Source organism: Macaca mulatta, chromosome 19 (assembly GCF_049350105.2).
Source record: "Macaca mulatta isolate MMU2019108-1 chromosome 19, T2T-MMU8v2.0, whole genome shotgun sequence".
Classification (NCBI taxonomy): Eukaryota; Metazoa; Chordata; class Mammalia; order Primates; family Cercopithecidae; genus Macaca; species Macaca mulatta.
Window position 1 is genome coordinate 1,585,403 of NC_133424.1, and position 22,855 is coordinate 1,608,257.

Sequence of the window (22,855 nt, forward strand, 5' to 3'; positions counted from 1 at the left end):
CGTACGAAGGGAAGAGTCTTGGTCCCGGATCCGGCTCGGATGCGCCCCCAGCCAGCCCAGGAGGAGCCCGTCAGTCCCCTCTTCCTACCCCGGGGCGCTCTCGCCCCAGCCCGTGCCCCCCGCGCCCTCTGCGCTTGGGGCCGCGTCGTGCACTTTGCCCACCGTCCCTAGGCCGGGGGCGGGGCCTCCCGCGGCGCTGTTCCCCTTCCCGTTTATTATTTATTATCCTTTAAAGGGGCCGCGACCTGAAAATTTCCGTCCACTCTGCCCGGCTCCCCAGCGCCCCCGGGCTGGTTGCGCGTTGTCCGACCGCGCGCGGGGGGCGAGGGGGCGTCCGGGGAAAAGTGGGAGCCCTGGCGAGCCCCTCCCGCGCCCGGGCCGCGGCGCTGAATCACCGGCCAGGTATTTGCATCCGAGAGCGACTCGTCCCCTGGTGATTTGTCTGGGGGTGGGGGAGGGGCGGGGCGGGGGCCGGCCGCGCGCGGGGCGCCTCTTACCAATCGGGCGGAGGGGTGTAGACGCGGACGCGGCTGGCGGCTCGGTGAGTCGGCGCGCGGCACAGCCCCGTGGGTCGGGGGCCGGGAGCCAGGGGCGCGCACCGGCGGCTTGGAGGCCAGGCGGGCCCGGGCAGGCCGACCCCAGGCGCGGGGCGCGCGCCCCCCCACGAGCCGCCCTGCGCGGTAAGGCTGGGGGGCGCGCTGGCCGTTCCCAGCGCGGGTTCCGGTGCCGGGGTGGGCGCAGTGCGTCCTGGAAGCCAAAAAAGGGGGTCCCCAAAGTTGGGCGGAGATGTTGGTGGGGGTCCCGGGCTGGGGAGGCGGCCCTGGCGGTTCGGGGTTCGGGGAGTTTTCTTTGCGCCCCGCTTGGAGACTTCACTCCCCATTGGATCAATCGCTCAGGGGCGATCGGGGGTCGCGAGTGCGCGCCCCCCCTTCCCCAGCGGAAGGAAATGGTCTCTGCGCGCGCGCGGGGGGCTGCACCCAGATATTTTATTTCAGTTTTACTTTTTCTCCCCGAAATCAGGGGTTTATTCGGCAGCCCAGAGAGGAGGGAGGGTAGTTCCCGGCGAGCCTCCCCAGCCGGGCTGGTTTATTTATAAAGTGTCCGCCCTAGCGCAGAGAGGGGCCCCCGGGGGAGACACCGCGGCCCCCGCGCGCCGGGGTGGGTTGGGCCCGGGCGCCCGGTTCACCGGCGGGGATACCCAGGAAGAGCCCCCCGACCCGTTTCAGGGCCCCCCAGACACAAAAGCCGGCGCAGGAAGCGCTGGGAGCGCGCGTTTGTCAACTCCAACGTTCGGCGCCGACCCCAGGCGGCAGGTTCAATTATCTTCCGTTTTTAGGCGCTCGGGCTGGAGGGGTTCCCCCCCCATGCAAATCGGCCGCTTTCCAAGAAGCCTTTGAAATCCGGACCAGGGTTTCTGTGTTCTTGTTTCTTCTCCTTCATGAGTTTTTTTCTCACTTCCTCCAGGCCCCCCCAACCCAGGAGTTTCTTAGCCCCCTCCCCAGCTTTCTGCCCCGCCCCTCCCCCTCCTCTTCCCTTCGTGGAGTGAGGGGCCCCTTTCGCCACCCGCGGGCCCAGGGCCTTGCACAACTCTTTAAATAACCATGTTTTGCAAGGCCCGGGCCGAGCGGGTGACCTCTCTCCGGAGGCCTGGGGGGAGGAGGGTGTGGCCCAAGATCCCTCCGCCCCCCACCCCTGCCAGGTCCAACGACCACCCAGTGCCCTGTCCCAGCCTCTCCCTTGGGGCTGTCATAAAATGGGGGTGGGGGTCGAGGACAAAGGGCTCTTGGGGGGAGGGGTCTGAAGGGGGTGGGCGTTGCCAGTTTAGGGTTAATGGCGGCGATGGGGGGGCACCCAGCCCTGGCCTAGGGGGGGATCTGGGATCCCCACCTGCCCCCTCCACCGGCCCCAACGTGGAGGTCTGTCCTGCTCCCCTCCCCCATCGGGCGACCCGGAAGGGTCATTAAACCCAGCAGGGCTCGGAGCGGGCTGGTGGGGGGAGTGGCTTCCTTTGGCCTCTTCCTTCTGTGCCCCCAAAGAGGGGGGGCTTTGCTTGGAGCTCTTCCGTGGGGGGGGGGCTTGTCTTGAAGTTGTCACAGGTGGGGGAAGGGCGACAGACCGGACCAGACCCTGAGTCAGAAATGCCCCCTCAGCACTTTCTTGGGTTGGGTGGGGGGGGGTGACCACAGGCCAGGGGGTGGGGGGCTGGGTGCCGCCCTGGTGGCCTCTGGACCACCAAGCTCTCCTGGTCACTCCTCAGCACTATGGCCCTGAGGTCTTTGTGACTTGGGACCTCTGTCCCCACAACAGATGGAACAGAGGCTTATTTCGGAACGTGCCCTCCCTGCTTTCTCCCAGGGGCCACCCACCTGCCCCCCACTGCCTTTCACCCATGGGGCCGAAAGACTCAGGGGTCTGGGTAAAGGGTATCTGGGGCAGAGGGGGCTGCACGGCTCTCCCCTCCCGTGCCTGGGAAGGCTTGAGGGGGTCTGCTGTGTAACACTGACCTGGGTGGGGTCAGGTCACAGGAGGCATCTGAGTCCCAGGAGTCCCTGCCTCCTCGCCTCTCCAGACCTTGTCTACCCAGGAGCTGTTTATGAGTCTTGGGGGCTCCTTTGCCAGGGTAAGGGTTGGGGGCAGCCTCCTGGGCCCAGCTGCCTCTCCGGAGGGTGGAGCTTTGCCCCCTCCGCTGTCCCCATGATGTGCCTTCCCTCGGGGGTGTCACTCCAGGCCTGTTGGGTTCTGCCCGGCCTGTTTTATTGGCGGCCTGGGCGGGTGGAGGTGTGGCCTGGGCTGGGGGGTGGCTGGGGTGGCTGGGTTGGGACCCAGCCCCCGGGAAGTCTCTGTTCCTCGCCCAGGCCATTAGGACTGGCCCTGGGTGGACGGGACTTTAGGCTGGAGTGAGTGTGTTGCCGTCCCAGACATCCAGCCCACTCGGAGTCCCAGAGGACTGGGAAACTCCAGACCCCTGTTGCCCTGCGGAGACTGTGAGGTTCAAACCCCAGCCCCATGTGTCCAAGCAGAGGGTCCCTGAGCCTCAGTTGTCCTCAACTGTGAAATGGGACCACCCTGGTGCCCCCTTCCCTGACACCTATTGGTGCCCACCTTAACCTCCTGAACGCGATTCATCCCTCCTTGAGTGCCATGGGGGGAGCACTGTTAATCCACGCCATTTTGCAGGTGGGGAAACTGAGGCCCAGAGAGGCTGGGGCTTGGGCGTTGCTGTTGAGTTGTGTGATGCGGGGAGAGTTAGCCCAGGGCCCGTATACAACAAGCAGTCAATCTCAGCCAGCCACCATCTCTGTTGGCCTGAGATGGGAGGATACCTGGATACCTGGAGTCCGGGCTGGGCTGCTCCAACAGGGATTCAGGCAGCAGCTGGAACTTAGAACCCACCTGACTGGGGCCCAGAGCCCGCTGGCCAATCACAGGCCAGGAACGCCCATTCCCCCACCCTGCTTGTGAAGCAATAATCCAAGATCTCCTGGGGCAGACAGTCTGGCCACAGTGTGTTTCTCTGTGGCCCAGAGCGGAGGGACCTTGCTACCCAGGCCCACAGTAGGGTGTATGCGAAGAGCCTGCGCCTCTGCCTCCAGGAAGGCCTCCAGGTCTGCATCCTGCATGAGATGGACATGAGAGCTGATCCCCAGGGCCTTCATGGGGAAGGAGGGGGCCTGAGGAGCTCAGGTCTGCTCTGACCGTCCCTTTTTTCCCCCCTCAGGTTTCTGCAGATGCGTGAATGAGCCAGACACCAGCCTCTGTCCCCTGGAGCCCAGCGTGAGGAAGAGGCATGCCCTGTCAGCCTTCAGCCTGAGCCCGGCGGCCCCCGCCCCCGCCCCCTGCCACCCTGCACTGCCCCGGCTCCCCCGCGGCCCCCACGCTGCAGTGCGGCCGGGCCCCCTCCCCGCAGGGGCCGCCCCCGCCGCCCACCCCTAGCGCCCGTGGTGGTGGTGGTGGTGGCCCGGGCCGCAGGGCCATGAAGCTGCAGGCCGTGATGGAGACGCTCTTGCAGAGGCAGCAGCGGGCGCGCCAGGAGCTGGAGGCCCGGCAGCAGCTGCCCCCCGATCCCTCCGCTGCACCCCCCGGCCGGGCCCGGGCCGCTGCCGATGAGGACAGAGAGCCCGAGAGTGCTCGGATGCAGCGGGCTCAGATGGCTGCGCTGGCCGCCATGCGGGCTGCAGCTGCGGGCCTGGGACACCCGGCCAGCCCCGGGGGCTCTGAGGATGGGCCCCCAGGCTCGGAGGAGGAGGACGCGGCCCGGGAGGGGACACCGGGCTCACCCGGCAGAGGCAGAGAAGGGCCGGAAGAGGAGCACTTTGAGGACGTGGCCTCCGACGAGGACATGTGAGTTGGGGTCTGGGGTAGGGCCTTCCGGGGGCTGTTACTGGCTCTGAGCCATCGCTTTGCTCATCTGCAGAATGTGAGTAAGGGTCCTGCCGCGGGGTCTCCTGCCTGTAATTCCAGCAGTTTGAGAGGCCGAGGTGGGAGGATCACTTGGGCCCAGGGCTTGGAGACCAGCCTGGGCAACATAACAAGACCCCATCTCTGCAAAAAATTAGCCAGGCATGGTGGTGCACCTGTGGTCCCAGCTACTGGGGAGGTTGAGGCAGGAGGATCCCTTGAGAACAGGAGGTTGAGGCTGCAGTGAGTTGTGATTGCTCCAGTGCACTCCAGCCTGGGCGACAGAGACAGACCCTGTCTCAAAAAAAAAGGTTTTTTTAGCTGGGTGCTGTGACTCATGCCCGTAATCCCAACACTTTGGGAGGCTGAGGCGGGTGGATCACCTGAGGTCAGGAGCTGAAGACCAGCCTGGCCAACATGGCGAAACCTCATCTCTACTAAAAATACAAAAATTAGCTGGGCGTGGTGGCAGGCGCCTGTAATCCCAGCTCCTCAGGAGGCTGAGGCAGGAGAATCGCTTGAACCCAGGAGGCGAAGATTGCAGTGAGCTGAGAATGTGGTGGTTTTTTTTTTTTTTTTAGAGAGAGTTGCTCTTTTCACCCAGGCTGGAATGCAACGGCGTAATCTCTGCTCGCTGCAACCTCTGCCTCCTGGGTTCAAGTGATTCTCCTGCTTCAGCCTCCCAAGTAGCTTGGATCACAGGCGCATACCACCATAGTCGGCCAATTTTTGTATTTTTAGTAGAGACGGGATTTTGCCATGTAGGCCAGTCTGGTCTCCAACTTACGTTTTTTTAATAAAGGGAGTAAGTGAGTGTCCTGTGGACCCTGTTCCCCTGAGCAAGTGTTTATCCACCCTGTACTGTGTGCCGGGCAGTCAGCCTTTCAGGATGATGATAAAAATGTTCTCCATTTCTAATCTCTAGCACAGGAGTGGCCGCTAAACACTGGAAATGTTGTCAGGGCAACTGAGGTCTGGGTTTTTAACTTTGTTTCATCTTTTTTTTGAGACGGAGTCTCGCTCTGTCACCCAGGCTGGAGTGCAGTGGCGCAATCTTGGCTCACTGCAAGCTCCGCCTCCCGGGTTCACGCCATTCTCGTGCCTCAGTCTCCCAAGCAGCTAGGACCACAGGCGCCCGCCACCACGCCTGGCTATTTTTTTGTGTGTTTTTAGTAGAGACGGGGTTTCACCGTGTTAGCCAGGATGGTCTCAACCTCCTGACCTCATGATCCGCCCGCCTCGGCCTCCCAAAGTGCTGGGATTATAGGCGTGACCCACCGCGCCTGGCCGCCTTTGTTTCATCTTAGTTAACTTAAAGCAATGTAGCCAGCAACGACGATGGCAGATTCAGTGGCGGCAGATCCAGCGTGAGGGGCAGATAAAATCTGCAGCCAGCCGGACCTGCATAGCGTGTGGGTCCCCCCAGGGCTGGTTGAGGGCTCACTCGCTGTGGGACCCTGACCTCCAGGAACCCGCATCTTCCTGGGAGGACCTGAGCAAGTAAAGATGGCGGGCGCGGTGGCCCACGCCTGCAATCCCAGCACTTTGGGAGGCCCAGGTGGGAGGATCACTCGAGCCCAGGAGTTCAAGACCAACCTGGGCAACATAGTGAGACCCCATTTCTACAAAAAGTACAAAAATTAGTCGGGTGTGGTGGCGCGTATCTGTGGTCCCAGCTACTTGAGAGGCCGAGGCGGGAGGATTGCTTGAGCTCAGGAGGTCAAGACGGCAGTGAGCTGTGATCATACCACTGTACTCCAGCCTGGGCAACAGAGAAGACCCTGTCTCAAAACACAAACAAAACTGGCCGGGCACGGTGGTTCACGCCGGTAGTCCCAGCTACTCAGGAGGCTGAGGCAGGAGAATCGCTTGAACCTGGGAGGCAGAGGTTGCAGTGAGCAGAGATCGCACCACTGCACTCCAGTCTGGGTAACAGAGTGAGGCTCTGTCTCAAAAGAAAAAAACCAACCGAACAAAACCTAGCAAAGAAGCAGGTGATGTCAGGTTGTACAAAGAGCTGCAAGAAAATCTAGGAGGGTGCCGTGGAGGGGCAGTGGCCAGGGTGGGGTGGATTTCATATAGCGGTGGGAGAATTCTCCCTGTGGAGGGAATGGGAGGTGGAGCTGAGATGGCATGCATGGTGCAGGAACCAACCTGCCACAATGATTCCCATTTTTTTTTTTTCAAGAGACGGGGTCTTGCTCTGTGGCCCAGGCTGGAGTGCAGTGGTGCCATCATAGCTCACTGCAGCCTCCACTTCCTGGGCTCAAGGGATCCTCCCGCCTTGGCCTCCCAGAGTGCTGCAGGGATTATAGGCATGCGCCACCGTGCCTCCTGCGTGATGCTTTTCAAGGCCCCAAAATTCACGCTGTAGGGACGGCGTGTGCTGTTCTGGGCTAATTGGGAACAAAATGGACGTCACGGCTGCCCCACGCAGGCTGTGCTCACGGGCACGCTCTGCAGCCTGAGCTGGCGGCGGCCGGCTCTTCCTATTTCCAGAGAGGGAAACTGAGGCTGGGTGGGGTGCGGGTCTCTCCCTAGGCTGGTACGAGCCAGCACCTTCTCCCCTGACTCCTGCCCTCTGCTCACCCCAGGAAGCCCAAATGGGAGGAGGAGGAGATGGAGGAAGACCTCGGGGAGGATGAGGAGGAGGAGGAGGATTACGAGGATGAGGAGGAGGAGGAGGACGAGGAGGGGCTGGGGCCCCCAGGCCCTGCCAACTTGGGCACCACGGCGCTGTTCCCCCGAAAGGCCCAGCCACCCCAGGCCTTCCGAGGCGATGGCGTTCCCAGAGCGCTGGGGGGCCAGGAGCGGCCGGGGCCTGGCCCTGCCCACACCGGAGGGGCCCACGTAGCTCCGCAGCTGCAGCCGCCTGACCACGGGGACTGGACGTATGAGGAGCAGTTTAAGCAGGTGAGTGGATGCGTCCCGTGTGGCGGCCGAGCACCTGCTCCCGGGCCCACTGGGGCCCTTCGAAGGACCCCCGTTGCGCGGGGTGTGTGCTGAGCCGGGCGTCGAGTTGAGAGCTGGGGATTCCTGCGGTAGCTCTGCTTCCTGTGCTTCCCTCCTGGCTGTGGGCTCGACCATTGTTATTGCTCTGATGTGGGGTTTGTGAGGAGTGCCCGCCGCGAAGGAGAAAGCTGGGGGGCTTCACAGCCCCCGTATCGGAGGTGATGGGGCAGAGAGGGAAGGCGGGTCTGGGAGGGAGGCTGGCGCCAGCCCGAGCTGGGCGTGGGCTGGAGGAACCAGGCATGTGGGCGATGCGGGCAGAGAGACCGGGGCCTTGGTGACGCGGTGACAAGGCCTCCTCGGTCCCCTGGCATCTGTGGAGAGCCATGGGGGGGTTGCAGGCTGCAGCCGGCAGCCGAGGGGACCTGGGGGTGACTCAGGTGCGACTGCAGGAGACGCAGGAGAAAGCGTCTGTGAGGCTCCGAGTGGATGGTTAAGGCCGGGGCCGGCAGGGGGGTCTCAGGGACCCCAGGCTGAAGGAGGAAGTAGGGACCGCTCCAGCCTTTCCCTGCAGGCGGCCAGGCCAGAGGAAGTGGCCGAGCGGGGGATGCTTTGAAGTTGGACCGTGCTGGGCTGGGCAGATGGAAACCAGATGGTGGCCAGGCTCACATTCCAGCCCTCGGCCAGCTGGGCTCTGCCCTGACCTCTGGGTGCGGCTGCGGGGAACCACCTCCTCGCCCGGGGCTGGAGGCTGGTCTGGGCTCCCGCAGGGAGGTGGGTGATGGACACGCTGGGACATGCCTGCCTTGGGGCAGCCCCTTCAACCCTGGGCTTCCTGGGCTTCCAGAATCCGCTCCCAGAAGCCTCCTAGGAGGGGCCGAGGCACAGATTCCCAGTGGGGCCTCCCGGGGCTCCTGACTCCAGGGGTGCCTGGTAGCTTAAGGGGCGATTCTAACCCCAGCAACCCTCAGGAGACTTAAGTTTGGACTGCCTGGAAACTCACAAAGAGTAAAGAGCTGAAAGCTGGACATGGTGTGGGAGAACGGCCAGGGCTGCGACGGGGACTCGGGGAGGGGCGCGTCTCGCCAATTCCACCCTGCTCCGTGACTCGGTTTCCCTCTCCTGCAGAAGGGGATACTCCACGGGCCACGCCGCCGCGAGTCCCATTTTGCCAGTGAGAAAACAGAGGCTCAGCGCTGGGAGAAGGGGTCTTGTGATCTTTTCTGGGTTTAAGATGGTACAGATGAGCGTGTTGAGAGTGGATTCTCTTTAATTTCATTTGTTTATTCACCCAATATTTGCCGTCTGCCCGGGACTCAGCCCGCAGCAAGCCCTGGGCTGAGGGGGCGGCAGGAGCTGGACGGAGACCTCCATCCCCGCAAGGTTATAGCCAAGCCCAGAGGGAGGGTCAAGGCCCCCCATTCAGTCGGTCCTTCGGGGGTCAGAGGGGGACCTGACCCTGGACACGTGCGCCGCCCGGACAGCCGCGGCCTCCGAGGCCCAAAGCCGACGGGTGAGTTTTGGGGTGACCGGCCCGGATCAGGCAGGGACGAGGGGCCAGGCGCCCTGACCCCACAGTCTGTAGCGTGTCCAGAACAAAGGCGGGAGGCAGAGGCCGCTGTCCAGCTTGTCTGAGCGACACCCAGGTCGGGGTCCAAGGTGCCACGCAGGGTTTTTCTGCAGCGGGAAGCCAAGATGGGGAAACTGAGGCCAGAGCAGGGAGGCAGTCACTGTGTCACCAGCGGCCTCAGGTATTCATGGAGCTCGTGCCTCGTGCCCGGCCCCCTGGTCCCCCGCACCTGCCCCCTGGGTGTACTGGGAACGGACTGCACAGAGGCCCTGAGAGGTAGACTAAAGCTTGGCTTGTGTGTAGGGACCGGGTGCCGCCTCCGGGCTGGGCCTTGTGTGTAGGGACCTGGTGCCGCCTCCGGGCTGGGCCTTGTGTGTAGGGACCTGGTGCCGCCTCCGGGCTGGGCCTTGTGTGTAGGGACCTGGTGCCGCCTCTGGGCTGGGCCTTGTGTGTAGGGACCTGGTGCCGCCTCCGGGCTGGGCCTTGTGTGTAGGGACCTGGTGCCGCCTCCGGGCTGGGTGTTGTGTGTAGGGACCTGGTGCTGCCTCCGGGCTGGGCCTTGTGTGTAGGGACCTGGTGCCGCCTCTGGGCTGGGTCTTATGTGTAGCGGCCGGGTGCTGCCTCCGGGTCTTGCAGGAGACGGGATTGGAACTCCGAGAAGATGGGGCCGAGGGAGGGTTGTGGGCAGTGGGTCTTGGGGGAGGCCCCCGCCCTGCAGTCCTGTCATTTTTTTTTTCCCCTAGAGAAGGGCTCTCGCTATGTTGCCCAGGTTGGTCTCAAACTCCTGGGCTCAAGTGATCTGCCTAACTCAGCCTCCCAAAGTGCTGGGATTTCAGGCCTGAGCCACCGCGCCCGGCCGGGCCTGGGATCTTACCCTGGGCCGTTCGTGGCAGGTCCAGCCGCTGATGCTGCCGCCCGCCCAGCTGGCCAGGCACCTGCGTTCCCAGTGTCAACAGTGGCCTGGGCCCAACCAGCCCAGTCAGTGTTACCCCCGCACCCCCGCTGGGGCCCCTGTTGACTCTGGCGCCTGCCCCACCCCCTTCCTGGCACGTGGCAGCCCTGGCCCGCCGGCCGGCCGCTTGGCACTGTCTCTGCCTCTTCCTCCCAGATCCTGGCAGGCCTCGGGGCTAACTTCCGCCTGCAAATCCTCGACAGCTGTGAAATTCTGCTGTCGGCTGCAGGTCTGGTGGGTGGCCAGGCTGCAGGGGGGGCCGGGCGCAGCAGGCTCAGGGCCACGAGTTCTTTCCCTGGACACCTGGAACCTCACTGCCTGGGGACGTGCAGTTTTGGAGGCCAGCACGTGTCAGGCAGCGATTAGGATCTCAGCCTCTTGATGTCTGACGTAGGCTCCTGGTGGCCTCCCGTCACCCACACAGCAGGCCTGGGTTCTAGAAAGTGGCCACGGTAGGATTTTGTTGGATTATGATTATAATTTTTGAGGCAGGGTCTTACTGTGCTGCATAGGCTGGAGTGTAGTGGTGCCGTCCTAACTCCCTGCAGCCTCGATCTCCTGGGGTCAAGCGATCCTCCTCCCTCAGCCTCCTGAGTAGCTGCGAGCACAGACGGGTGCCACCCCACTCAGCTAACTTTTGTAGAGATGGGGTCTCACTATGCTGCCCAGGCTGGTCTAGAACTCCTGGGCTCAGGCAATTCTGCCTACCTTGGCCTCCCAAAGTGCTGGGATTACAGGTGTGAGCCACCGCACCCCACCATCGTGGGATTTTATTTATTTATTTATTTTTTTAATTTGTTTATTTGAGACGGAGTCTTGCTCTGTCGCCCAGGCTGGAGTGCAGTGGCACAATCTCAGCTCACTGCAAGCTCCGCCTCCCGGGTTCACGCCATTCTCCTGCCTCAGCCTCCCGAGTAGCTGGGGCTACAGGCGCCCGCCACCTCGCCCGGTTAGTTTTTTTTTTTTGTATTTTTTTAGTAGAGACGGGGTTTCACCGTGTTAGCCAGGATGGTCTTGATCTCTTGACCTCGTGATCTGCCCGTCTTGGCCTCCCAAAGTGCTGGGATTACAGGCTTGAGCCACTGCGCCTGGCCATCTCTTTTTTTTTTTTTTTTTTGAGACAGAGTCTCTCTCTGTGGCCCAGGCTGGAGTGCAGTGGCCGGATCTCAGCTCACTGCAGGCTCCGCCTCCCGGGTTCACGCCATTCTCCTGCCTCAGCCTCTCGAGTAGCTGGGACTACAGGCGCCCGCCACCACGCCTGGTTTGTTTGTTTATTTATTTATTTATTTATTTATTTATTTTTAGATGGAGTCTTGCTCTGTCACTGAGGCTGGAGTGCAGTGGCGCAATCTCAGCTCACCACAACCTCTGCCTCCTGGGTTCAAGCGATTCTCCTCCCTCAGCCTCCTGCGTAACTGGGATTACAGGCGCCCGCCACCAGGCCCGGCTAATTTTTGTGTTTTTAGTAGAGATGGGGGTTTCACCATGTTGGCCAGGGTGGTCTCGAACTCCTGACTTTGTGATCTGCCTGCCTCGGCCTCCCAGAGTGCTGGGATGACAGGCGTGAGCCACCGCACCCGGCCTCTCGATACGCTTTTGGTTCCAGAAGTGACACTTGACACTCTTTTTGCAGAGAGGAAGAAAATGGAACGTTTACAGTGAGCCCCGAGTCCCCCTTGACCTCTAGGGCATGAGCCGTGCGTTCTCCAGGCCTTTCTCTGCCCACGTGCACCCGGGAATGTGACCTGGGAGGTATCTAACGTGATCTGCAGCGGAGGCTGAGAGGGTCCTCCCACCGCTGGCTTCGAGGAGCTGTTTATCGCGGTGCGTTCGCGTTGTAATTGGGACGTTCTGAGATGCCTGGTTCTTTTTAGCTGTGTGGATGTTCCCCTCGTGGCCCTGGACGCCGACATATCCACACGCTTCCCGCGGTCATTTCCACACACTTCCCTCGGTCATTTCCACACACTTCCCTCGGTCATTTCCCTGTTGTAAACAATACCGTAATGAACATCTCTGGGGCGTGGGAGGTGCTTGGAGCAGTGTGGGGAGGAGGTGGGGAGCTGGAATTGCCAGCGCTCTGTGAGAAGCGGGCACACATTTTCATCGTCCTGCTCCAGAGACCCCCAGGCTGGTGGGAGCCAGAGCTGGATGTGAAGGTAGCATTGGGATCTGCCCTGGCCTCACCACCTCCATTGCAGACTGAGGCTCGGAGGGGCCACTGGGAAAGCCCCAAATCCCTCGAGGGGTCCGGGCTGGGCTAGAGGAGATTGAGGGAGAGGCTGCCCAGAGGAAGAGGCATTGGGGCTGGGGCTTTGCAGGATGTGTAAGAGTTCGTTAGTGAGACAGCGATCCTGCCTGTTGGATCGCTGTGACTGGAGCATAATGTGTAGGGCCAAGGTGGCCAATTTTTTGGCTTCCCTGGGCTACATCAGAAGAAGAAGAATTGTCTTGGGCCTCACGTAAAATACACTAATGCTAATGATACCTGATGAGCCAAAACATAATTGCAAAAAAAATCTCGTAGCGTGTTAAGAAATTTACACATTTGCATTGGGCTGCGTTTAAAGCCATCCTGGGCCGCGGGGCAGTCAAGCTCGGTGTAGCAGGAGCGGTGGACAGAGCATCAGGGCGCCCAGAGCTGGGCTCAGCGGGGAGCCTTGGTAGGGTTCGGAGCTGGGAGGAGGAGGCTGGGAGGACAGAACGGAGGCACCCTTGGTCCAGGCAGGAGTAGAAGAGGCCGATGCTGCAGCTGCGCTTCTGGGACATAAGAAGGAGAAGGTAGAATTTTCCCAGCGCAGGCGGGTGCTCTAGGCAGATGGTGCAGCCGAGGCCTTTGCCCAGAGGTCAGGCAGCAGGTTCCGAGCGCACAGAGCCGGCGGCTGTGTTTGAGACAGAGTGTGTTTGTCGAGAGGGCCCCGAGCCAGGCCCTCGGCTGCCAGCCCTGGTGCCTTCCTGGGCCTCTGGGAGGCCTGGCTGCACGTGAGCTGGGTGGAGGGCCGTCGGGAAGCCCCCCGGCATCTGGTCCTCCCGCCGGGGCAGCGCCTGCCTCATCAAAGCCGCTGTGGCTGCTGGCGCTGTGCCAGCCGGGCCCTGGAGGGCGAGGGGAGGGTGCCTGCCCGCCAGCCCCTGGCACCATGCCCCAGCCCATGCCCATGCCAGGAGCCTCGCTGACTCAGCCGGAAGAGCCTTATCTGGCCCCTGCGCCACCGCCTGGCCACCGGGTCACCGCCGCGGGGTCACCGCCGCCGTGGCCTGGCCCCACGCCCACCGCCGGCGTCCCACCCTGGTGGCTGCTGCCAAGCGCCGGCCACGCCCCATGCTTTCTAATAACACACGCGGCGGCCCGAGGGAGCGGTGCCCGCAGGCAGAGAGTGTCCCCGCGTGGTGCCTGGGCGGGGAATGGGCGTGGTGAGCCGCCGTGGCGTGCGTGCGAGTGTGCACGCTGGGGCTGTGGCCAGGCAGCTCGTGGGTCTGGTCTTGTGGCACCCTGCCTGGGAGGGGTCTTGCCCCAGAGACGGCATCTCCGGACCCTCCATGGCCACTGCCCACCGGGCGCCTGCTGGATTCCGTGGGACTCATGTGTGGGGCTGTGTGCACCCAGCCAGCGGCACCTCACACGTCCGCCTGCATGTCCCCAGCCAGCACCACGGTGTTTGTTTAGTTCTCTGTGTGCCGAGGGACGTGGCAAACTTCCCACGTCCCTGTTTTGCGTGGACCTGTTGGTGAGTCTCTCCGGGCGCGCGTCTGCCCTGGCGCGCGTCTGCCCTGATGTCCTGTGTGAACGTCTACGTTGGGGTGATGGTCTCTTGTGTAGGCTTTTTTTTTTTTTTTTTTTTTTGAGACAGAGTCTCGCTCTGTCACCCAGGCTGGAGTGCAGTGGCCGGATCTCAGCTCACTGCAAGCTCCACCTCCCGGGTTTACGCCATTCTCCTGCCTCAGCCTCCCGAGTAGCTGGGACTACAGGCGCCCGCCACCTCGCCCGGCTATTTTTTTGTATTTTTTAGTAGAGACGGGGTTTCACTGTATTAGCCAGGATGGTCTCGATCTCCTGACCTCGTGATCCGCCCGTCTCAGCCTCCCAAAGTGCTGGGATTACAGGCTTGAGCCACCGCGCCCGGCCTTGTGTAGGCATTTTTTTAACAATAAAGATGGGATCTCGCCATCATGTCGCCCAGCCTGGTCTCAAACTCCTGGGCTCAAGTGATCCTCCCACCTTGGTCTCTGAAAGTGCTGGGATAACAGGCGTGAGCTGCTGTGTTGGACTGGTCTCCTGTGTTTTGTGTGGATGTGGCTGTGTGTGTGTGTGTGTGTGTCAGGGGTGGCTGCAAGCGTATGTGTGTGTGCACGCCGAGGCTGGAAAGTGTGTGTCCAAAAGTGTGCCTGCCTGGGCTCCCCGCGTGTGCACAGGTGTGCCTGTGACGGACGACCTTCCCGTGTGCCTGAGCATCTGGGGGCCTCGTGCTGGCCCCTGAAGCATGAGGTCACGGTGGGGCCTGTTAACCATTAGCCCCCGGGGCTGCTAGAGAGCAGTGCTGTCTTGGTCAGCGGCGCGCATCGGCCGCAGGGCACAGATCAGCGCCCGCCCTGCCCGCCGTGGGCTCTGGAGCCAGCCTAGCTGACGGAGCCCTGGTGACCGCCGAGCTATGGACAGGGCCCCTGGGGGTGCACCCCCACCCTCTCTGACCCAGAGGAGCTGCCGGCAGAGCCCTGTCCACTCTTGCCTCAGTTTCCCTGCTGGACACAAAGGGCTGAAGTCCAGGTCCCTTTGATGCCCCAAATTCTCTGTCAGTCCTGACCAGGGCGTGGCACACCAGGGGCTTCACCCATGAGGGACGCTTGACTCAGGGTCCTCTCCGCTGGCGGCCAGGAGCCGCTGCGGTGCCGACCCGGTGGGTGGCGCACGGGGGGCGGGTGCGGACCGCCTCTTCTCCGCTCTGCCGACTGCACACGGCCAGAGGACAATTGGGGGTCACAGGGTTAAACGGCGACTAATCTGGCCATTGAAGGCCCCGGCACCGGGATGTGGCCTTGCCCCTTGGTCAGGGCTGGGCTGGGGGTCCGTGGGCCCAGGCAGGTGGGCAGGGAGCGGGTGGAGGCCGCTGGCCCGCAGGCCCTGGTTCTGGCCAGGCTCAGGAAGTGAGCTGCCTGGGGGACTCAGGCCCCATGCCCAGAAGCCACGCTGGACACAGGCCCAGATTCCATGCCCAGCAGCCTCCTCTGCCGCCCTCGGACACAGAGAACGTGAGAGCAGATAAGAACCCGCCTTCCAGGAGGAGCCCCGTCCTGGATCAGATGGCGTCCCCCAAAACTCAGGTCCACCCGGAACCTCAGACTGGAACTGCATTTGGAAATAGGGTCTCTGCAGATGTTGTTAGCTTCAGTGAGGTCCCGTGGCGTAGGGTGGCCCCAAATCCCATGCCGGTCGGTTGTCCTCTAAGGGGGAGGTCACGCCTGTGATCCCCGCGCTTTGGAAGGCCGAGGCGGGAAGATTGCTTGAGTCCAGGAGCTTGAGACCAGCCTCAGCAGCAGAGCGAGACCCCGTCTCTACACAGATTAGCTGGGTGTGGTGGTGCACGCCTGTGGTCCCAGCTACTCAGGAGGCTGAGGTGGGAGGATCACTTGAGCCTAGAAGTTTGAGACTAGCCTGGGCAACATAGTGAGACCCCATCTGTAAAAAGATAATAAAATTAGCTACCTGTGGTGGTTTGCTACTGTGGTCCCAGCTACCCAGAAGGCTAAGGCAGGAGAATTGCTTGAGCCCAGGAGGTCCAGGCTGCAGTGAGCTACAGTGGCACCACGGCACTCCAACCTGGGCGACAGGGCAGGACCCTGTGTCAAAAAAAGAAAAAAAAAAAAAAAAGGACGAGCGCAGTGGCTCATGCCTGTAATCCCAGCACTTTGGGAGGCCGAGGCGGGCGGATCACCTGCAGTCAGAAGTTTCAGACCAGCCTGGCCAACACGGTGAAACCTTGTCTAAAATACAAAAATTAGCTGGGCCTGGTGGCAGGTGCCTGTAGTCCCAGCTACTCGGGAGGCTGAGGCAGGAGAATTGTTTGAACCCGGGAGGCGGAGGCTGCCGTGAGCTGAGATCGCGCCACTGCACTCTAGCCTGGGTGACAGAGTGAGACTCTGTCTCAAAAAAAAAAAAAGAATAAAGAAAAGAAAAGAGAAATTTAGACATGGACACATGAGGATATAGCTGGGTGGAGACAGAGGCAGAGGCTGGAACGATGTGGCCACAAGCCAAGGACACCTGGAGCCCCCAGAAGCTGGGAGAGGAGGGAAGGGCCCTCCCCTGGAGTCCCACTGATACGCTGATGTCAGACTTGTGGAGAGAGGACGACTCTGCTGACGTGGCACCATGCCCTGAGCGAGGTTAGGGCAGAAACACCAGGCTCTGCCTCCCTGGGCGCACATGTCTGAGCCCGACCCTCTCATGGGCACTTACGGGGCACCTGCTTTATGCCAGCTCGCCTGTGTACGGGGGACACAGCCGTGCACGGAGCAGAAGCTCCTGCCCCTGACGCTGGAGTCCCGACGGCGGGCAGCGTGGTGGAGGGCGGGCCTGTCTCGCCGTTATCTCCCGGGCGTGTCTGCTCCCCGTGTGTCTGGCGGCAGGGGCGCGTCCGGGGTGTGTGTGTCTGCGTAGGAGTGGCTGGCTGTGTGGCTCACGGAAGCCTGTCTGGGTAGGAGCATCGGTGGGGGGGTTCCCTCGTGGCCACGGTGCGTGTCTCTCGCGTGGCAGCCCCGGCCTCAGCCCCGTTGCTCCGGTGCCCCCAAACCTTTATCCATCTCAGGGGCACCACGCTCACGGCTACAAAAGTGGGTCTTCCGGGCAAGTGAATGTCCCCCACCCAGGACCCCTGACCCCAGCCCTGGGAGGGCCCCACTGCCAGCCTGGCTGGACCTCCTTCATAGTCTGGTTTTCGGGGATGGATTTTGAGACAGGGTCTCGTGCTGTCGCCCAGGCCGGAGTGCAGCGGTGCAGTCATAGCTCACGGCAGCCTCGACCTCCCGGGCTCCAGTGATCTTCCCGCTTCAGCCTCCCGAGTAGCTGGGACCACAGACACTCACCACCACACCCGGCTAACTTCATTTTATTTCTTGGAGACACGGTCTTGCTGTGCCATTTCTCCGGGAGCGGCTGGGCGTCTCTGCCCCAGCTGGCGCCCTGCCCGACCACCGGCCCCCCCAGTTGGCCATGTGCCCAGCTCTTGGGGGCACTTGGACCTGGTTCTTGGGGAGGAACTAGGCAGATCAGCTCTGTGGTTATTCATTGCTTTAATGCCACCTGGTGGGAGAGAGCCCAGCCACGCCAATGTGCACAGATCCGCCTGTGACCTTGTCCTCTGGGCCTCAGATTCCCCGCCCATAAGACAGGGATGGCATCGGAAGGAGTACAGCTCCTGTGACTTCGTTTCCATCCTTGGCCATTACGGTTCCCCAGGTTTCTCCTCTGACTCCTGTAAGGAGGGGATGGTGTACGGCGTGGGCCCTGCTGCCTGTCCCGGGCGGCCCCAGCCCACCTCCATCTGCTCCCTGGGGGGTGAGGTGTCCCTGGAGCAGGCACAGCCTTGAGTGACTCCTCTGAGGCTGCTGCCCACGGTAGGGGCAGTTCCTGTCCTGCCCTTGGCCTGGGGTCTGGCAGAAGCTCCTGCCGGATGTGCCCGAGGGACCCCGGGCCCTGAGCCCACCAGGGAGGGCCCTTCCTCTCGACTCCCGGGTGAGAGGTGGGACGCGGCCCCTTCCTTCCTGCAGCTGTCTTTGGGCTCGGACTACAGGCGGGCCCATGTCTCACTGTGGGGACGGCGTCGACGTGGCCGGGGCAGGCGTGTTCTGGCCCCTTGGACTGCCCGGCTCCTGCTGCTGGTGCCTGGCTGCGTTTCTGTTCAGAGAACCCGGGCTGGGAGTGATGGGACCGCAGCCTCCCACCAGGTGCCTCTTTCCGAATGGGCACTCCTGCTGAGGATGACCCTTCCGGGGCTTTCTGGGACTGTCCAGGTCCAGTCTGTGGGGAACCCCAGGACAGAGTTAATTGCCGAGTGCCCAGCCCTGGACAAAGTACTTGGACCCTGTGGTTACTCCAAGCCCATTTCTCAGCAGGGAAAAATGAGGCCCACAGAGGCAGGGCCCCGGCGTCCAGGTGGGAGCATGAGGGCGTATTGTGGGTGGGCCGGCCGGTCTGCGGGGCGGGGGCCCTGTGTGGAACACCCCAGCGTGGCAGGTTCAGCACTGCCTGGGGGAAGAGAACCCTGGGTGTTTCATTTTTATTTTTATTCTTATTTTTTTGAAGTTGGAGTCTCGCTCTGTCACCCAGGCTGGAGTGCAGTGGCGCGATCTCAGCGCGATGTCTGCCTCCTGGGTTCACGCCATTCTCCTGCCTCAGCCTCCCGAGTAGCTGGGACTACAGGCGCCGCCACCTCGCCCGGCTAATTTTTTGTATTTTTAGTAGAGACGGGGTTTCACCGTGTTAGGCAGGATGGTCTCGATCTCTTGACCTCGTGATCCGCCCGCCTCGGCCTCCCAAAGTGCTGGGATTACAGGCGTGAGCCACCTCGCCTGGCCTGGGTATTTCTTTTTTTTGTTTTTGTTTTTTCACTTTTACTTTTTCCTTTTTATTCATTTATTTATTTACTTATGAGACAGAGTCTCGCTCTGTCGCCCAGGCTGGAATACAGTGGCACGATCTCGGCTCACTGCAACCTCCACCTTCCGGGTTCATGTGAGTCTCCTGCCTCAGCCTCCCAAGTAGCTGGGATTACAGGCGCCCACCACCACGCCCGGCTAATTTTTTGAATCTTTAGTAGAGACGGGGTTTCACCATGTTGGCCAGGCTGGTCTTGAACTGCTGACCTCGTGATCCGCCCGCCTCAGCCTCCCAAAGTGCTGGGATTACAGGCATGAGCCACCGCACCTGGCATACTTTTTTCTTTTTATTTATTTATTTATTCATTCATTTTTAGATGGAGTCTTCCTTCGTTGCCCAGCCTGGAGTGCAGTGGCCTGATCTCGGCTCCCTGCCACCTCTGCCTCCTGGGTTCAAACAATTCTCCTGCCTCAGCCTCCTGAGTAGCTGAGATTACAGGCGCTAATTACATGCCCGGCTAATTTTTGTGTTTTTAGTAGAGATGGGGTTTCACCATGTTGGCCAGGCTGGTCTCAAACTCCTGACCTCAAGTGATCCGCCCGCCTCGGCCTCCCAAAGTGCAGGGATTATAGGCGTGAGCCACCACCCCTGGCTAATTTTTTCTTTTTTTAATCCCACAGGCTTCAAAACTAAGATTCTGTTTGTGTGTTTGTTTGTGACAGGGTCTTGCTCTGTTGCCCAGCCTGGAGTCATCACGGCTCACTGCAGCCTCCACCTGCTGGGCTCACGTGATCCTCCCGCCTCAGCCTCCCGTGTAGCTGGGATTACAGGTGTGCGCCACCATGCCTGGCTAATTTTTGTTTCTGTTTTTGTGAAAACAGGGTTTTGTCATCTTGCCTGGGCTGGTCTCAAACTCCTGGGCTCAAGCGATCTGTCCGCCTCGGCCTCCTGCTGTGCTGGGATCCCAGGTGGCAGCCACTGTGCCCGGCCCACACTGAGATTCTGCATCTGTGGCTTCCTGATCCTTTGAAATGCTTTCTGGGTGCCCCCCAGTGCTGGGCACCGTGGGGTGGGGTGTGTCTGAGTGTGGCCCGGGGCACCCCCTGCCTGCCGTCGGCCCAGATCTGCGTCTGTGTCTGCATCTGTGAAATGGGTTTCCCGTCAGACACAGGGATTGCTAAAGGCCAGTGCCCCGGGTGGGGGCTCCACTGGGGACTGCAGGCCCCGGAGTTCCGTGTCATTTCTCGCCGCCACGGGGCTGCCTCCTGCCTCCTCTGCACCAACTTTCTGGAAGCTCCTGTCGGCTGATGCCTCCCCAGCCGCATCTCAGCGCCAGGCCTGCCGCTGCCCTCCCGTACTGGTGGGTCTCAGTTTCCCCAACTGTGACACGGGCTGGCAGCCGGTCAGGGTCCCCTCCCTGAGCAAGGGACTCCCCCATCCATGTCTCAGCCCCCAGCCAGATGGCCCAGGACCGTTTCACAGGTGAGAAGACCGAGGTTGCAGGGCGGCGATCGCACGAAGGGCCCGACACGCGAGAACGAGGAGGGTTTGGCGTCAGCGAGCTTCCCCCGGAATCTCGTGATCCGGAAATCCAGAGAAGCACCTTTGCCGCCCCCGTGGTCATTTCTGGAGTGTGTTATTAATATCGCCCCGTGGGTGGGGTGCTGTGTATTTCCAGAGAGGGGACTCGGGGCCCGCCAGGGCCGGGGGAGTGGAGCCGGCAGATGTTTGGCCCTGCCCAGAATCACTTCCCCAATTTCCCCACGCCCGGCAGGGCCCTCAGCATCTGCATCCGCCGAGGCCCGGCTGCGCTGACGGGAATTGAAAGCCTCGTGGCTTAGGCAGGCGGGGGAGCCCCCGGCTGGTCAGGTGCACTGGGAGCAACCCATGGCCAGGCTGAGCCCAGAGAGGGCAGGGAAGGGCCTGAAGTCACACAGCAGACACTAGCTAAGTAAGTGCCTGCTGTGTGAGGGCACAGGGTCACCCTGCAAGTAAGCACCTGCTGGGTGTGTGGGTGGCCCTGCCCTCCCCCAACCCTGCAGTGCCCACCGGTCAGTCGGGGCTGCCTGTCTCCTGGTGTCTTACTTCGCAGTCCACCTGCCCCCGCTGACCTCTTCCTCCTGCTCCCTGAACTGGGAAGTCCGGGCCCTTTTTGGACACTGCGTCTCCTCGGCATACAAGATAGTCCGGGACATACAAGAGGTGCTCAATAACGGCTGTAAAGTGCACTGTCCTGGCAGAAACCCTGTGGGCCGACAGCCCCGTGTGGCTCGCCCTGTGGTCCACACTCAGCTCTGCCGTCTCTGTCGGTCCTGGGAGTTTCCGGAACGGGAAAAACACCGAGACTCAAAATCCCCCGGCCTCCCAGGGCCGCACCGCGGCACCAGCTTTCGCTTCTTGATGGCATCAGCCCTACCCCCACCACGGGTAAACTGAGGCCCGGAGAACGGGCAGCCTGGGGCGCGAGACTCCAGGTCCTCCAGGTCCTCCTGCCCCCCTGCCCTCCTCCCGCCTACAGCCCGAGGCTCTGATCCAACTTCATTCCTTCTTCATTCCTGCCTCATCCGTCCAGCTGTTCATTCCTGGCCTCTGGACTCCGTGGGAAGGGGATGAGGGACGAGGCCTGGAACCTTTTTTTTTTTTTTTTTTTTTGAGATGGAGTCTCACTCTGTTGCCCTGGCTGGAGGGCAGTGGTGCAACCTCTGCTCACTGCAGCCTCCACCTCCCGAGTTCAAGCGATTCTCCTGCCTCAGCCTCCCGAGTAGATGGGATTACAGGTGCCTGTCACCACGCCCGGCTAATTTTTGTATTTTTAGTAGAGACGGGGTTTCACCGTGTTGGCCAGGCTGGTCTCAAACTCCTGACCTCAGGTGATCCGCCTGCCTCGGCCTCCCAAAGTGCTGGGATTATGGGGTTACGGGCACGAGCCACCGCGCCCGGCTGGCCTGGAGTCTGCAGCAGTGATGTGGCTGTGGGGGCGCACTCTGGCCGCCTCCTTCCTGCCTCTCCAGGCTGTGGACAAGTGACAGGCTTTGCAGGTTGCTGGTGCTCTGCAAACCTGGTTACCAGACAGCTGTGGACCCCCTCCCTGCCTCAGTTTCCCCAAACGCAGAGCGGGACCCCAGGGGTGTGGAGAGGCAGTGCTGGGTCCCGCCCTCCCCACCCCTCCCAGCGGCAGCGTGGGTGCTTCTGTGGAGGGGGAGTCCCCGGGGCCCCCAGGGACCCTGCCACCTGGGCAGTAGTGGCCGCGGGTGCTGAGTCATCTCAGCCTCTGCCCCGGGCCTCCGCCGCGCGCGATAACAGGATTATCAGGCCTCCGGAAGGGGGCGGGGGGCTGGGGGTGCTGTCGGTGGGTGGGAGCTGCCAGGAGTGGGGCTTCAGAGAGGGGCCGGGAAGGGGACGCCAGCATTGGAGGAAGGAGAGTTCCTCACGGCTTCTTTCTTTTCCTTCTTTCCTCCAACTCCTGGCCTCAAGTCATCCTCCCGCCTCAGCCTCCCAAAGTGCTGGGATTATGGGCAGGAGCCACCGCCCCCCGCCTTCCCCCTTCCTCCCGTGGGCGCCTGCTGGATTCCCACCACTGTTCCCCACAGACCTGATTCTGTCTTTTTTTTTTTTTTTTTTGAGACAGAGCCTTGCTCTGTTGCCCAGGCTGGAGCGCAGTGGCGCGATCTCAGCTCACTGCAACCTCCGCCTCTCAGGTTCAAGCGATTCTGCTGCCTCAGCCTCCTGAGTAGCTGGGATGACAGGCGCCCGCCACCACGCCCAGCTAATGTTTGTATTTTTAGTAGAGACGGTTTCTCCATGTTGGCCAGGCTGGGACTCCTGACCTCAGGTGATCTGCCCACCTCGGCCTCCCAAAGTGCTGGCACGACAGGTGTGAGGCACCGTGCCCGGCCCGGATTCTGCCTTCATGGGTGGGAGGCAGGCAGGCAAGATGGAAAGAGGCTGTCCCTAGAATAAATGGATGAGTACCCAGCCTGACCCCGGGAAGGTGCTGAGGGTCAGCGCAGGCCGTCAGCTGCTACGGGAGTGAGAGGGGCCCACGCGGGGAAAGGAGCGTTCGGGGGAGCAGCCAGCATGTGTACAGATGGCCGTAGCCACGTGCAGGCTCGTGTGGGGCTCGGCAAGCAGGCAGGGAGTTGGGCCTTCTCCTGGGGGCAGTCAGGAGCCATGGTTGACCGTGGAGCAGGGAGAGACCTGGTTTGATCTTGATCTTGACTTCCAAGCCCCTCGGTCCCTCCACCCTCGGGGGCTGCCGAAAGGAGGGGGCCATCTCATTTTTCCATCCTGGCAGCTTTTCGGGGATTGGGGGGATGAAAATCGGCTCTTTCAGTTTAATGTTGTTGTAGGAGTCACAGTGAGTGAGTTCTTTTTTGTTTTTTTTTTTCGAGACAGA

At 61.7% G+C, this 22,855-nt stretch overlaps 2 protein-coding genes across 5 annotated transcripts in view; one reads left to right on the plus strand and one right to left on the minus strand.

Annotated features, from left to right (window-relative positions):
• The first annotated feature begins 217 nt into the window (after positions 1-217).
• The window catches only part of ARID3A (AT-rich interaction domain 3A), a 46,837-nt gene continuing 24,199 nt past the window's right edge, over positions 218-22,855 (plus strand). The window contains exons 1-3 of one of the 3 annotated variants that reach the window (XM_028839837.2): positions 218-402; positions 3,719-4,341; positions 6,993-7,311. In XM_028839837.2, the coding sequence (XP_028695670.1) occupies positions 3,974-4,341; positions 6,993-7,311 (687 nt within the window). In that variant the 5' untranslated portion in view covers positions 218-402; positions 3,719-3,973. The other 2 variants (XM_028839838.2, XM_077978794.1) reach the window with 2 other exon arrangements.
• Positions 16,810-22,855, minus strand: part of LOC144336944 (uncharacterized) — a 39,327-nt gene continuing 33,281 nt past the window's right edge. For both annotated transcript variants that reach the window (XM_077978831.1, XM_077978830.1), the window contains one exon: positions 16,810-18,276. In XM_077978831.1, coding sequence (XP_077834957.1) covers positions 17,146-18,276 — 1,131 coding nt within the window. In that variant the 3' untranslated portion in view covers positions 16,810-17,145. The remainder of the gene's footprint in view (positions 18,277-22,855) is intronic.